Raw genomic sequence first — 17,275 nt, forward strand, 5'->3', positions numbered from 1 at the left:
TCTATTGTCACATTTATTATTTTTCTCTGCTAGGGGATAATCCACTTATCACTAGATTTTTGCCTATGTTTTCAAGTGGTTACTTCTACTGCTCCTTTGTTTTCTTGGGACTCCTTTTTCTTCTTTGGCTTGAGAGTGGTGATGTGCTAAGACCAATCAAATTTCCTTTTGTGAGGGTCTATTTTGCTAGAGGAAGCTTCCTAAATATTCTTTTTAGATCCACTCGAGGTTGCTTCTACTTGACCTTTGTTTCCCTCTTCACACATTTGGCAGATTCAGCTTTAAGGTGGTTTCTCTCTGCCGCTTTCACCATCTGTTTCCTCTTAGATTCCTCCTCTTGTCTCTTCCTGGCTGTTTCTTCTTCCCTGTTGCTTCTTTTTATCTGCCCCCTCTACTAGCTTTTTCCTCTTAGACTCCTCCTCTTGTCTCTTCCTCACTACTTCCTCTTCCTGTTGTTTCTTCAATCTCTCCTATTTTGCAGCTGGGTCATCCTTCTCTAACTCACCTAGTTGTACCAAAGCTTTTAAGTCACCAACCATTTTATGTGACCTCCTAATAGCCTAAGCTTTTGAGCTTGCTGTTTTGTGACATTGTCTTGGTCACTACCCACCACCGTTGCCCAATTCATGTTCTATCCATGTTATACTTGCCAACAGCTTGTAGTTGGTTTTTTTTATGTTGGTGTTCTTGGGCGAGCGTACAGATCATACCTAAATAAAATCTGAATTGCTTTTGCTTACCGACTTTGGAGAGCTCCTCCTCTCATCAATGTCCACATCATAAGGATGCCTTCGACAAGAAGATTGAATGCTTTGGCTATGTTTTTGGGTGTGATCAAAACTACCTTGAGCCCTTCGATCTTCATTATATTTCTCTTTGTCAACTGTTTGTTTTCCTGTGCAGACTCATCCAGTTCTTTGCTGTGCAAAGCCATACAATCCGACCTTCTGCAGCCACTCATACTGAACCTGGGGGATTCACTCTTAGAAAACTTATGATATCACATGAGTGTACAAGAGGGGGGTTTTTTGAAATGAGGCATAAGATTATAAGGTGGGAGTAAGGCTATGTATTTAGGTGAATACTAAATCTTAAATTTAAGTTAGGGGGGAGGGGACCTCGGTAGCACTTAATTTCATGGTGCATGTATGGTAATGATCTAATGATATCAAGAAATGATCACAAAATGCTTCAATAATGATGCAAGTAGGTTGGGGTGATTTACGGTGATGATTTCCTGGTACTTAACATCTATTTCTTGATAGCATGCATTAAGTACTTATGTTCGCTCAATAAGGTTCAAAGTAACATACTTTAATCTAAGGAGAGGGGGTGTAAATGCTAGAGAAAAAACATAGATATAAGGAAGGGGGTGACATAGTCATTTTTAAAGGTATCTTATAAGCTTCAATAGGGGGGTGTTATCATCTTATGAGCATCATATATAGGGGGTTTTCTTGAGGTTCATGCACGCAGGTGACGTCCCCCTTTATTGTGAGTGAATCCCCCGAGGTACTGAAACATAGGGTCCAGCATGGCATTGCAAGGATGAAACTCCACTTGCATGCTAGCCAAGGCTGATTCTGGTTGTTGAGGTTTTCAAGAAGGGGGAAAGACAGGTGATAGCGAGAGAGATGGAGATGACAAGAGAGCGAGAAAGAGCAAGATAGAAAAATTAAATAATTTAGGAAGAGAGAGGGTAGTTGGGGTGGGGTTTGACTATCATAGAATTTTTTAATAGGGCTCTACAATTTCGGGGCTTTTGCTCCTTCCCATGATGATTTCCGCAAAAGCAAGGTAACCACCCAAAAATTTCATGATTTCCACATGTATTTACATTATTTTTTGCACTACATTTACACCTCTTTGCTCCATGTTTACACCCCTTTTCCTTTCATCATGCATTCTCTCTCCATTTCATGTTACCCGTTATAGTGTTGTGCACTTGTCTTCATCTAGTTGCACTGAGAATAGATGGGGATTGTTACCACCATGCATTCTCTCTCCATTCCATGTTACCCGTTATAGTGTTGTGCACTTGTCTTCATCTAGTTGCACTGAATAGATGGGGATTGTTACCACCATGCATTCTCTCTCCATTCCATGTTACCCATTAGAGTGTTATGCATTTGTCTTCATCCGGTTACACTGAATAGATGGGGATTGTTACCACCATGCACTGTTCCACTGTTTCTGCCTATGTGTCCTCATGACATTTTGGTTTGTTGATGCCCTTTATCATTTATTTCTCTATAGGGACAGAGTTTGAATCCTTTTATAGGCTTGGGGAGTATCTCACCACTTAGTGTTTGTAGCCTGAATGTGCCTGAACTTAATTGTTCTTCTATCTGATATAGGGACCCATCTAACATATTCTAAGCTTACCTAGGTGTGGTCTGAGCTTTGAATTGAATGATAGAACTTTTTCATCCTTCTAAAAGATCTTTTACTTGTTGCTGCTCCTGTCCACCCATATCTTTCTTCTTTTCTAAGTGATGTATGCCACCCATGCACTATGTAGTCTGCTTTCTTCTAGCTGCATGAGATGCTGCATCCACCCATGCACTATGTAGTTTGTTTTCTTCTAGCTGCATGAGATGCTTTCTTCTAGCTGCATGAGATGCTGCATCCACCCATGCACTATGTAGTCTGCTTTCTTCTAGCTGCATGAGATGCTGCATCCACTAGTTGATTGATTCCTCTATAAAGAGAATGGGGTAAACCTAGTACTTGCCTTGTATGATGTGCGAAAAGCCCATAGTGCAGTGTAGCCTTTTATCCCAGTCTATTCTATTCTGATTGATTGTCTTTAGGAAGATCCACTTTAGCGCTTGGTTTGTAGATTTTGCTTGACCATTTGCCTACAAGTAGATAGTAAATAATTGATTTCTTGTGTAGGATCATGTGTTGTTGCTGCTGAGTCAGATTTTAAATCACTTCATTGATGAATTTTCCTCCTTAATCACTTATCAGCTCCATTTAATATCCAAACCTCATCATGATATTCTCGTACAAGAATTTGAACCACCCTTCTTTTATCTGCAAGCCTAACCACCCTTCTTGTATCTGCTATTGCATTGGCACACTTCCAATTGTTTTGTCTGATGCATCCACCACAAATGCATGGAACTTCTTGTCTCATTCCAGTGGTTGTATTATCAGTGCACTAGCAAGTATTTTTTTCAAACTTTGGAAGCTCACCTTGTGCTCTTTTGACCAGAGGAATTCTTCCTCTTTCTTTGTGAGGTTGTATAGTGGCTGTGCCACATCAACAAGGTACCTTAGAAATCTGTTGTGCCATTTTATCTATCCCAGGAGTCTATTGAGCTCCTTCAAGTTCTGTGGTGGACTCAGTTTGCCATTATCCTACCTTTGGCTGGACCTACAACAAATTCGACTTTAGACAGTATGTGTCCAAGTAGTGTTCAACCCCTCATAGTAAAACACACACTTGATTAGGTTTAACTTCAGCTTAGTTTTCCTGCATCTTTCTAAGCATAGGTGTACCTCATAAAGATTCTCCACACACTTCGTGAAGACACTGAAGTCATCTACAAACACATGCATGAATTCTATTATAGATAATCATAGAAAATTTCTTATACCATGCGTTGGAATGTTACAGGTGCATTCCAAATTCTAAAGGTCATGACATTTGACGTGAATCCTCCCCATTTCATGATGAATACAGTCTTTTGCAAGTCCTTGGGTGTCATTTTGACCTGGTTCACTAAATCCATCCAGGAAGGAATACATTTTGTGGCCTACTACTATAGCATCCAGAATTGCATTTGTGAAAGGTAATGGAAATGGGTCTGGTATGGTAGCTCCATTCAGCTCTTTTCATGTAATACACACAAACTCATAGCTTTCCATTCTTCTTTGGCGGCACGATCACTATGGGGCTCATCCAAGTTGCTTTTTATATTGGGTGGATGAATCCCACTGCCAACAATTTGTCAATTTCCTCTTTGACTTGCTTGGCATAGTTAGGGTTCATCCTATATCTTTGCTACTTGATTTGGAACTGCATCTTCCTTCAGATTTATTTTGTGTTGGTAGAAGCTTGGGTCAATGCCAAGCATGGCCAAGCATATCTGTGTAGCTCTAGATAAAGACATCTTTATACTAGGTCAATAGTTCTTGGAGGTCATTTTACATTGCTTCCTCTAGTTTTGTGCTAATTTTTACCATCTGTTGGTGCTCCTTTGTTCCTAGATTGAGCTGCATGAGCTCCTCCTCTTGTACTATGAATTGATTGTGCTAATGCTCCCTGTCTACTATGCGTTTCCTCCATCCATTATTTTAGCCCTTTGGCTACTACAAGTCTTCTTCTACATTCCCTAAGGATTTAGATTCTTCTACCTACTCCTTTGACACTGCTTCTATGTCAGCAGCAGCTATGTAGTTTCTTCTTTAGTAAGTTGCATGTTTAGTACTTCTGCTGAGTACTTAGATGACATGATCTTTCCTATGTCCAACTAGAATAAGGATATGAAATGTGGGTTTTCTCTAAGGATTATTTCCTCCTCATCCTTGTCAATCCCTTCCAGCATGTTCAGTCTTTTTGCATACAATGGCATAATAGAGGGATCACTGTCCTCTTAGGGTTTGTGGAGATTTTTACCTTCTTTTTCCCTTTTTTGATTGTGATCTTCTCCATGTGCCATTCATGTTTGATCTTACCTTACCTGAGCCAAGGTCTTCCCAGCAGCATCCAATATGCTCCCTCATTCTACATTTGGAGAACTAGAAATATGATTGGGAATTCATATCTAGCAATCTGAATGTGTTCCCCTCATACTAATACTAGGGGTTGGTTGATCTGCCATCTTCACATAGCAAAAAGAGCATGGTCATATTTTGTGAGGCCAAGTTATTTTGTTGTGGATTTTGACAGTATGTTGACTCCTAAGCCTCCATCCAGTATTTCTCCTTAGATCTGCTTCCCATTTAACATTATTGTTATCTAGGGTACCTCATTATCCACTTACTCTTGTTTTTGTTGTTTCTACTGACTTGTAGTCCGCTTCCGACTCACCGCTAGAAGAATCGGACAAGGTGTTGTCCACTTCCATGGGACCTAGTAGATTGCTCAACAATTTCCTCCTATAGTTAGGCACTGAGAAGGACATGACTTGATTAAGGGATATGCCCACTTTTAAGCCTTTCATATCTTCCCATACATCATATTGTCCTACCTTTTCCTGTGGCCTATTTTTTTGAGAAACTTCTTTTGGTTCTTGCTGCTATCTCTTTTTCGCGCAGTGCCTAAGTATTCCACCTTTTGATTGAACTCTTTTTGTGGACTTTTCCCTCCACACTCCATTATGTTTAGCACCATCCAGCTCTTTGATTTCAATCACATTGATGGATGGTGCTATAGTATCCGCCCCTCCTGACTTGTCATGTAGCTCTTGTTGGTGCTTTTGAAATAACTAACAGTCATTTCACATGTGGCTAGGATTTCTACATTGAAACCCGACTAACTGCCCAGTGCCACCTCTTCCTCTTCCTTTCCCTTGGCCATAGGAAGGTCTATAAGGTGGTGGTGTGCACAATGTTCAGTCATGGGTGTTGTTGTTGTTGTTACTGCATTGACAGCTGTGCTTGCTTGATTTCTGACATTATTTATCACACCCTAATCATTACCCAGGATCACCCAAGCATTATTGAAGAAGAAATATCATTGGGTGGTAGCTTGAAAATCAGCGTAGAAGTCACTAGGGAGGTAGAAAATTATAAAGAGCTCAAACAGATGCATACAATGCACAAGCGGCTTAGCAATTGGTCCCCAAGCAAGTATACAGCCTTGGATGAAACCCACAAGCACTCATTTGGTGGTAGTGATGTAAAACAAGCTGGATTAAAGAGAATTAATTGAATTGTTAAATGTGATTAGCAAAACAAAGGTGCTTAATCATCTAATTACTCACTCACTTGGTCAAAATTATTACAATTGAGCCTACACATGGCTAGAGAAACTTAATACAAAGCCATTGAATGCCTAGGCCTCATATTTGGATGCAATTTGAATGAATTGGAAGCGGATTAGTGCCAGTATTTGACTGTTAGGTTGTCGACCAAAATCGAGAGCTATTTTTGGCATGTATTTAATACTTGGTGACCTCAGATGATGCTTATATATGCAACATGGAGCATGTATGGGTGACATACCATGGTGAGTGGTTTGATAACATGATGCCTATACAAAATCAGGATTATGTTGCCAGGTGATAATACTAAGCATCCTATTACACATGTTGGTAGTGCACCATTGAGGATACATTATGGCAGAGTGAAAACTATGACTGAGATGTTATATGTGCCATCTATCAAAGAGTTTGGCATCTGTTGGAAAAATAGTGGAACACGGACTATAGGTGAGATTTAATGAGCATGGATGTTTTGTTGAGAGGACTTTAAGCATGGCTATAAATTGATTGTGCCAAATGTTAAAAGGAAGGGAGATTGTTCAAGCTAGGTGCAAGCATACCAGAATTGAAGTCAGTCATATTTTCTCATAGTCATGGGATACTGCCAGAAATTGATATTTGGCACAAAATTATTGGTCATGTAAACATACAAAAGCTGAAATATAAGCAAACAAAGGGCATTGTTGGTGACCTACCAAGATTCAAATATGATGGGAGTACACATGTTTGTGATGCATGTCAATTTGGGAAACAAGCAAGACTACCATTTCCTAGGGATATTTAAATGAGTAGAAGACCACTTGAGGTGGTAAAATTTGGGATCCCACTAAAGCCTAATCACTAAATGGGAGTAGGTATTACACCTCATTTATTTATGATCTCAACAGGATGACATGGATTTATTTTCTAAAAGAGAAGAGTGAAGAATGGGGCAAGTCCAAAGAATTCAAAGAACTTGTGGAAAAGAAATATGGTCAATGGATTAAATGTTTGGGACAAATGGTGATGTTGAGTACATCTCACATCATGCACTGGGTGCATTCTTGAGAGACCATAGTATTAGGTAGCAGCTTACATGTATATGTATACTCCTCAACACAATGGGGTTGCTAATAAAAAGAATCGAGTGATAGGTGAAGTGAGAGAGCATTGCTGAATGAGAAGAGTATACCTTTGTATTATTGGGCAGGCCTACAGCTGCCATACATGAGAGTCCTCCTGAGATGAGGATGATAGGTTTTAGGCCAGACATTGGGCATATCAAAGTTTTTGGATGTATTGCTTATGTACATGTACCGAATGAGAAGAGAAGGAAGTTGGACCCAAAGGATGAGAAGTGCATATTCATTGGTTATGCACAAGACAGAAAGACTTACAAATGTTATAATCCAAAAACTAAATAGGTGCTCATTTCTAGCGATGTGGTGTTTGATGAGTTAGCAAGTTGGTATAAAAACAAAGATGATGTTATGGTTGATGACATAGATGCACATGTGCATGTGAACTTGCCAAAAAGAGAGCTCTACTTCATTGTCCGGGCCAGGTTAAACATCTAGTGGAAGTGATAATGTAGGTCCATGGGCAAAAAGGTTGAGACATGGTAGTATGAGCACAAGTGAAAGTGTTGTTTTGAAAAAGGCAAAAAGAAGGTTGAAGGAATTGGCATAATAGGTTATGAGTCATCTAGCTCGTAAATTCTAGATAAAGAACTTAGCATCCCACCTTTATGTACTCTAGGTGTAAGACAAGAGAGATACATTCCTCCACATGCTAGAGTGCAAGGCAAGAGAGATACATTCTTCCACATGCTAGAGTGCAAGGTGTACAAATAGATTTTGAGGTCACAAAGGATAATGTATCTAATGAAGAAATTGGCATATGATGGGTATGAAATGCATTATGTATACATGACATCAATGGTGAAGTGTGTGGAACAATCATGTTTTGGAGAAGCGATTGGAAAGCATGTATGGGAGAAAGCAATGGGATGAAGAAATGGATGCCTTTGTACACAATGATAATTGGGATTTGGTTGCATTACCAAGTGGAAAGAATGTCATTGGTTTCAAATGGGTGTATAAAGTGAAATGTAAGTTGGATGGATCAATAGGAAGGCATAAAGCAAGGATGGTCACAAAGGGATATGCACAGACACATGGTTTGGATCTCGGGGGGGTCGCTCACAAAAAAATGTGAATATCACGTGCATTCAACAGAAGGATATTTTTAATTTATGAAACTTATAGAAATATATTTACATAAGGGTATGATTTAAATTTTTTTCAAAAAAATTTACAGATTCATAAAGAAAAGGGGATATTATATGGATTAAAAAATTCACAGATAAGGGATTTGAAATATAGGCCTTGAACGCACGCGTTAGGGATATTCTACATAGAGTGACCCCCCCCCCCCCCCCCCCCCCCCCCCCCCCCCGAGGTTTGGATTATGATGAAACATTCAGCCCCATTGCTAAGATGGGAACAATGAGATCTGTGATTGCATTGACTACATCAAAAGGTTAGAAAATGCAAATGGATATAAAAAATGCATTTCTAAATGGTGAATTGCAAGAAGCAGTGTTTATGGAGAAACCAGAAGGTTGTGTGCATCCTAAATATCCCACATATGTATGTAAGTTGAAGAAGGTTTTGTATGGGTTGAAGAAAGCACCACATGCTTGGACAGACAAGATAAGCAGGTATCTCATGAGCATTGGTTTTCATGTGGGAACATCAGATTCATCACTATATGCAAAGAAGATAGTACATGGTATTGTGGTGATTGTTATCTATGTACATGATTTAATCGTGGGTAGATGATTCAAGCAAGGATATTGTTTGCTGTGAAAGCTTCATTATGTGGTGAATTGGACATGAAAGACTTGGGTGGTGAAAACAAAGGAAATTGGTTGATTCAAAGGCAGTATTATGCATTGAATATGCTCGCAAAACATGCCATGACAAGCTGTAAGACAATGAACACACCATTGGCTAAAGCTAAGGTCTGATTGTGGTGAAGAGATTGCGGATGTGACAGTGTATAGAAAGATGGTTGGTAGTTTGATATATATGACTATCACTAGACCGGATTTATGCTATGCGGTTGGGCTTGTGAGTTAGTTTATGCAAAGTCTAAGGAAACCACATTTGGATGTAGTGAGAAGAATATTAAGATATGTGAAAGCTACATCACAATACAGACTCTTTAATAAGTGGGGAAAAGCTATGGATGTTCATGGATATATATAGATACAAGTTGGGGCTCAAATTGGGTATGTAGTTCTTATGACGGAAGATCTACTAGTGGCTATGCTTTCACATTGGAAAGTGCAGTGCTAAGTTGGATTAGAAAAGAGCAACCCACATTTTTTTTAATCCAGCACAAAGGCAAAGTATAGAGGAGCAGCTATGGCTGCATGTGAGGTGGTATGGCTAAAAAAGCTACTCAAAGATTTGGGACAACAATGTGCTGGAAAAGTTGTCATACATTCTGATAACATGAGTAGCATACAGTTGGCAAGAAATCCGGTTTATCATATGAATCATTTCATTAGGGAGAAAGTGTTGGATGGATATGCACTTCAGTGCTTTCAGATCGACACTTATGTGCCACTCTATTGTAAAGTTTTCTACCCCATCCACCACAAGCTTCTCACCTTTATTCTGAGCATCAATGATGCTTGGAATTTTTGTCTGCTAGAATAACTACTTTAGAGTATCATGACTCTTATCTGGTACTACAGTTGCCTCTAGGTACCATAGCTCCATCTGTGACTGTGCACTATGTAATGGCTGGTCTCCCTTACCTTGAGCCTAATTTAAAGCTCTATTCATCAGTCCTATACTGCTTTCCATTTTGGATGTTTAATGATTTGGGCATCATTAAGATTGATAATAAAAATAAGATTATCCTCACAGTCCGCTATTGTGCACTGATAAAACTTCACCATGGTTGATTGGACCCTTCTGATATCTGTAAATATGTTATTATACATGTCATACTTGAATGTTGAGGTCTTCTTCTTTTTTGGCTTCTCTACAATAATTAAACCGTCAATGTGTTTGTATTTAGCTATAAACCCTGGAATAGCAAAATTTTGTTGGTGTCATGCCATTGCTATGGTGTGTGGTCGGGGTAAGTCGAACACACAAAGACGACGAGGCTTTATACCTTGGATGAGAAGCTTTGATATGGTTCTGTATCCCTTCTTGATTATTGAAACCTTGTCACATGCCTCCGCCACCTCATTAGGCTTGACCAAGTCACGAAAGTCATTTCAAACTTCCTCGATCACCCTCCTTCGAAGCTCTACACACTCTGGAAGCTTGAGCATTTCAATCTAGTCATTGTTTTTGATAGTAGACTTGATTATAGCAATTCTATCTATATGATTATCCAGGCCGAAAAACCTCCCTGGACAATTCATGTAGCTTCAAGCAAGCTTCATTCATTTCTTCTTAGCACCCCCATGTGTTGCTAGGCATGTAACACTGAAACTATCTAGATCTTTTCCTTAACCCAAAAGGAGTGCTTTTTAGTTAAGTTTTCTAGAGTGCATGTTCCTCTCATTTTTTGTTAGTTTGTGTCATCTCTTCCTGAGATGATTGAAGTAGTCTTTTTAACTCATTTACATGGTGAGTTTATGAGATCGCAGTGTCTGCTAATCCTTTAACAGATTGCGTGTACACACCAAGCATAGTTTCAACCATGTGTGTGTGTGTTGATAATGGAAAATGGTAGCTTCATTGTTCAATCTTGAGCAGTACCCAAATAAGCCTTCTCTACTGTTGAGAAACATGGCTCTAGGGCGGCTCATAGTATGTGATTAATGCCATAATAAAAGACTATGCAAAAATGTTAATACAAGATTAAGAAGGAGATCAACAAATGACACAATAATTAAGGTATAAACTCAATAAACTTCCATGACAAATCAAGCTTCATATACCCATGGAAGGCCTTCAATCCACACTATGTGCACACTCTAGTACCATCCATGTGTCCATAAATGCCCACATTCCTTGCACACCCTTGTGCTTTCCATGTGCTACCTTTTTAACCTTTAACTGACCATATAACTCAACCTTTGCCAATGGACCCTTAGTTTAATTGATTCCTATTGCGCATACTCCTCCCCTATCTCCACACATTGCACCCTCACGCATTTCATTTGTCAACACCCCCCCTCAATGTGATGAGGGTCTAACACCTAACATGCACTGACCTGACTTACACTCCATACTCATTTGGTTGAAGTGGTCCATCTAGGTTGCTTTATGAGCTACAATGTTGGCTTTGTCTTAACACTTCACACACCGGAAGGCTTGGGATTACAATCAGGAGTTGAGAGGTATGCTCTTTAGCATTCTTTGATCATTGGGTTTCTTGGTCTATTCTTCGTTTTAGACTCAAAGGCTTTGATGAGCTTGGTCTTTTTGTTTGCGGCGCGAGTGATTCAGTGGCCATGTATCCAAACTTTTCGGAGAGATTTTTCTTTACTCTCACACTTTTCTCACATGAACATGCATGCTCATTAATATCGGTTGCATTTTACATGAGCTTTTGACTTATGGTCATTTTACATACACCTGCTCATTTGGCGGTGAACAATTATAAGGGTTACATGAATGCAAAACAAAATTGGTGGTGATAATGATGGTACCAATGTCGATGTTGCTGCAGCGCTCGGTCATGCCCATGTCAGTGTAGCCCAAGAATTTGATGAAGACATTCTTTGCACCCATGTGAATAGCCCCTTAATTTGGGTCCTTTTACACCACACTACCAAAGGATAGGGTTTAAACCCTCATCTCTGAATTTTCAACGAGAGAAAAAAAAAATGTGGTTGATTGGTTCTGTTTCTATGGGCGATGCACTAGTTGCAATGTCTTAGAGAGGCCGTTGATGTTTTGCCACTGCACCGACTGAAGCTCGCTACAAGGTGCTATGTTGTGAGCTGCCTTTTTCTCTCTTTTGATGGTTGTTGCTCTACGGTTGTTGTTATCTGTGCTACCTCTCGATTCTTATATAGGTTGGTGCTCCCAATTGTTGTCTTCCTTGTAAGCGATAATTCTGTAGGACGCTTGGCTTCCCCTGGTTGATGTTAGCCCTTTGCTGCTTTTGATGATGTCAATTTTGATGACCACTCAATAGGGTGCCACGCTCCTTCTTGTCTCTCTGTACTGAATGCAGAGTCACATTTGCTATAGGCTGAACACCTCTTCTTGTGCACCATCGCTTCTTCCTTTTTATGGCTATTGCTTTGCCTTTAGAGGAGGTGTTCACACCTTTTGCTCTGCCAAAAATTTTTGTGTGACGAGAACTCTAGTTGTTGTGTATACTGCTCTTTATTGCGAGTTAGATGGTCAACCTTTGATGCTACTTTGTGTTCCTACTTGTGGTTTTTTTGAGTGTCACATTATGGTTTCACTTCTCTCCTTTTGTTGTCATGAACAACAACCCTCTCTTCTTTGCTTTGTTGCACAAAAATGAGGAAAGTCCTAATGGCACCCCCAATTTGCAAGAATTCCCTAATAAATAAGCACACTTGCAAGTGAAATCTAATCACTTTGCTATAGCCAACCCTTAGGCGGGCTCTGATACCATGTTGAGAAACATGGCTCTAGGGTAGCTCATAGCAAATTATTAATGCCATGATGAAAGACTAAGTGCTCTAGGGCGGCTCATAGCAAATTATTAATGCCATAATAAAAGACTAAGTGAATACACTAATACAAGATTAAGAAGGAGATCAACAAATGACACAATAATTAAGACACAAACTCAATAATCTTCCATTACAAATCAAGCCTCATACACCAATTTTTTATAACCTTGGGAAAGGGCTTCAATCCACACTATGTGGACACCCTAGTACCATCCATGTGTCCATAAATGCTGACATTTCTTGCACACCCTTGTGCTTTTCATGTGCTACCTTTTTTATCGTTGATTTCACTTTTTACAATTGATCATTCAAATCAACCTTTGCCAATGAACCCTTAGTCTAATTGACCATACAAATCAACATTCACCAATGGACCTTTAGTCTAACTGATTCCTATTGTGCATACTCCTCCCCTAGCTCCACACATTACTCACACATTGCATTTCTCAACATTTACCATCCCCAATGAATTGAACAAAATCACGCAAAGTGTTAAATGATGGAGGCTTACTAGTTGATGGGTCAAGAGACTATAGACCTCCTTGAACCCACAAATCCACATGTTTCTTCTTTTTTGCACGTGGTCTTTAAACTTCTGCCTCATCTTGTAGAGCTTTATAATGAATACTTCTCCATGTGCAATAGTCTTTGTCAAGCACCAAGTTGATATGGTGTCTTCTTTGAGTTAGAGTCAACCCCTTAAGTCGCCATAACAGGAAGAGGAAAGAAAGCAGTATTGAACACAAAATGATGAAAGATTCAAAGAGAAAGCAAGAGATGGCGAGGAGGGAGAAAAAGACGATAAAAAGAAAAGAGGGAAAAACTTGCATCACGCTCTATGGAAGAAAGAAGTACCTTATGAATTCAAATTTTTAAAATAAGCTTATTTTAGAAAACATTGATAAGATGATTACTGACAAGTATAGGTGAATTACAGACACTATAGATATGTGATGGATGGCATATTAAAGACACTATTCTCTAAATATAGGTAAAAAAGATGTATTTAATATAGCTATTTTTCTCTACTATTTTAGTTAAATCACTTTGATTTAAAAAAATCCAATACTTACATGGTCCTTTTTCTTTCATTTTTGGTCCTAATGGGACCATGCACACCTCTCTAACCTTGTAGCAGCTTCACCACCGACTTGGGTGGCACGAGCACACGATCATCATTACAAAGCGGGATATATTAACCACTTTGTAGGTTAAGATAGTATCTATCGTAATGCACTTTGCCATCTTACGCACTTGGACGGACACTTATCTTTTATAAGACGGTGCTGGAATATATAAAACGACCTTAACATGAGGTTAATATCAAATACGAAAAATCTAAGGACTTTGTGTACATACTTGCTTCACTCTAATAGAAGTAGTTGGACAATTCCTAAGTTTTGACCGCCCATAGTATGAAAACTAATCACTTGTACATTAGTCGATTTGACACTAAACCATACAACTTCATTTCCTTGCAATAGAATACTTGTGAGCTCCCCTTTTTCTCTACCCTTGCTTGCAAGTATTTTATTGAATTCATGGTAGTTTACCTGCTTGAATCCTTTGATTAGCTTCTGTTCATCTGCTTTTTGTGAGAGAGAACCACCGTGAAGGACACTCTCTTTTTGCCTCCATCTAAGCATAGAGAACTCTACCTTCACCCCCTTAGCAAAGGAATATTCATATGAGACAACGGAGAGAAGACACGACAAATGAGCTAGTGAACCCACATTGTGGAGAAATTGCATTACGGATCGAAGGCAAGACCTAACAACACATGATTCGGCAATGCTAAAAAAAAGCACTTGACTTGACTAAGAAGAGAGCTCATACTAATTCAAGAGAGGCGGAAGAGAGCTCACACGAGTTCTACGATTGACGGGCAAGACCATGTTAATTAAAGCGAAGACCATGTTAATGAAAGCAGTCTGGACACCACGAGAGGCAAGATGGTTGGGAGAAAAAGCAACTCTAGTGTGAGACTGGGAAAGGAAAGGCATGATTGACGCTTGCAAATAAATGTACCACTCCACAAGAAACAAGTGGATGCAACACTCATATTACAAAAGACGCATCTTCAATCCATGCACGCTCCTAAAAGGCTTACCAGCTTGTGGTACTTCCCTCATCTCTCATACCAGCCGGCCATTTACAAGCATAGATGCTTAAGCCAACAGTGGCTCACGAGACTGCATTCTGGTAAATTCATTGCTTTGGGTCATGTCAATCAGCCATTCGGTGACGATGATGATAGACAACAGTATGTAGCATTTAACGATTCGAAGCAAGTGCATTCTTTAAAGATCTCATATCAGCAAAACCCCATACAACATGTCCATACGTTTGCAAGGCTATATATATATATATATATATAAATATCTTCAATCAGATTATCATGGTCATGAGATAAAAACAATCACCTCGAGGCATGTGGACTGGGAGTGAGCTCACTCAACAAACAGGCAGCATCAATTCGTTCGTGCGGAGGAAGGGGATGGTCCAAGGAGGGTTATACTGGGCGAGGGTGTGCTCGCCGGTGATCTTGTAGCCGGCCTCCTGGAGCGCATCCTTGAGGCGCCCAAGCTTCTTCTCCACGAGCTTGTCATCGGCGATGCCACTGAACTTGATGACCCCATACTTCCTGGGCGCCACTGCTTTCACACGTACCCGCGGATCAGTGGGCCGCGGCACCCCCTCCAACGAAGAGTACTTGGAAGGCAACACAAACTGCATCGCCATCACCCTCCTCGATTCCTCGCCCCCTTCTTCTGTTGGCCTCTCCTCTGTAAGCACGGGCGCCGTCATGGCTATCTTCTCTGCCTCCGCCTCTGTGGTCAGCACGGGCGCCGTCATGGCGATCTTCTCTCCTGCACCGGCTACCTCCTGCGTCAGAACAGGGGCCGTCATGGCGATCTTCTCTGCCTCCGCCTCTGTGGTCAGCACAGGCGCCGTCATGGCGATCTTCTCTCCTGCACCTGCTACCTCCTGCGTCAGAACAGGGGCCGTCATGGCGATCTTCTCTGCCTCCTCGCGCTGCTGCTCGCCCCCTCCTCCTGCCTTCACATTGCAGGGCTTCCCAAGCGCGCCTATGTAGTTTGCCAGTACCATGAAACCTCCGTTCCTGCTCTTGGACGGATCGAAGGTCACTTCCGCCACTATGCTGGCTCCATACTCTCTGATCTCGTAATCTTGTCCGCTTGCCAACACAGCGTACTTGGGAGTCTCTACAGTGATCTTCCCGAGCATGAGACCCATGAGGTACTAGATGGTGTCGGCTTTGGAATTTGCGAGAGGAGGTCTACAACAGCAAGAAAATTGTGGTTAGCAACGGGGGATACTTATTTTATTTATTTAGGTGAGGGCGGTTGTTGGTTTTTGAACACTTGCTCACCACGCCATGCTACGTCCCACACTTACTTCCACCACACGTTCTTCCAAATTTAGAACCGCCCATATGATCGATCCACGTTCTTCCACGTCGTTTTCTATGCCCTGTTTGCCTCCATCTCTTCAGCAATTTAGAACCGCCCATATGATCGATCCCCTTTGCAAATGTGGTTAAAACCCCTTTGCAATTTAGAACCGCCCATATGATCGATCCGGTTAAAACCCCTCTGCAAATCTCCTCTTGCATCATCCATATAAATAATTTTCATATCAAAATTAGCCATGCACCTTGTCTCATTGATCCATTCTTTAGCTTGCACCACCATATATTCCACCTAAACCAACAATAAAAACCCCTCTGCAAATGGTTGTCCCGCGCAAGATGTTTGAAAACCCTTTTGCAAGTGGGTGTCATGCTCTCCTCTTTCATCATCAAAAGATGTCATGCTCTCCTCTTTCATCATAAAAAATTAACAATTTTAGCATAAAAATTAGCCTTGCACCTTGATTACAAGCCCGTTCTTTAGCTTTCTCAGTAGCATGCATTATTCAAGCTAAACCAACACGAAGACAAACATGCAACATGTGTTTCTTGAGGATGGTAGTACCATCAATTCATGGCACTAGATGTTAGGCCGCTTACTGCACATGACATGCTTTTTTTATATAAAAGTTTTCTTCTAGATCCCCCCCATCTCTCAATTAGCAGCAGATAGTGTTGGTTGCCCAGTAGTGGATGGACATTGATTTGCAATTATGTAAAAGCATTGATGAGAGAGATATTTACCACATGAAAAGTTAAACAACCAAGAAGTACATTAATGGGAAGGGAAGTAAACATGAAAAGTTAAACAACCAAGGAGTGCATTAATGTGGGAAGTTCTAGATTTATTTGAGATAATCTGTTTACCACAAGAAAAGTTAAACAACCAAGGATTACATCACTGATTGTTTAACTTTTCCTATTTACCACAAGAAAAGTTAACGAACCAAGGACTACTTCACTGTGCCATTGACCATGCCAACTAAAAGGAAACCAAATTCTTGTGAGAGGTTAAAATTAAGCCAAGCATATGTGCATAATGCCAAGATTGACAATTCCCTCTACAATGTTTGTGATAAGACTGTGAAGTGCTTGTCCATGATACATGAATGTAGCTTTATTATATAGCCAACATAGTGGGCTGCAAAGCATATAATCCATGACTCTACTAACTAAAACATCACTTGTATAATGGCCTACCATTAATGCAAGGATCCTCATGCTTTGAGAATATGA

At 40.3% G+C, this 17,275-nt stretch overlaps 1 protein-coding gene across 2 annotated transcripts; it reads right to left on the reverse strand.

Annotated features, from left to right (window-relative positions):
* Window positions 1–14,874: 14,874 nt before the first annotated feature.
* Window positions 14,875–15,928, reverse strand: LOC147620401 (heme-binding-like protein At3g10130, chloroplastic). 2 transcript variants are annotated; one of them, XM_086825404.1, is made up of 2 exons: window positions 15,592–15,928; window positions 14,875–15,489 (listed from the first exon to the last, which is right to left on the reverse strand). In XM_086825404.1, the coding sequence occupies exons 1-2, from the start codon at window positions 15,862–15,864 to the stop codon at window positions 15,061–15,063; spliced, it is 702 nt and encodes a 233-aa protein (XP_086681530.1). In that variant the 5' UTR covers window positions 15,865–15,928; the 3' UTR covers window positions 14,875–15,060. The 2 variants fall into 2 exon arrangements, with proteins under 2 accessions (XP_086681530.1, XP_086681529.1); XM_086825403.1 differs by having other exon boundaries at window positions 14,875–15,928.
* Between the last annotated feature and the right edge of the window lie 1,347 nt (window positions 15,929–17,275).

This window comes from Cibotium barometz, chromosome 31, assembly GCF_041138505.1.
Source record: "Cibotium barometz isolate CiBa-2024 chromosome 31, ASM4113850v1, whole genome shotgun sequence".
Classification (NCBI taxonomy): Eukaryota; Viridiplantae; Streptophyta; class Polypodiopsida; order Cyatheales; family Cibotiaceae; genus Cibotium; species Cibotium barometz.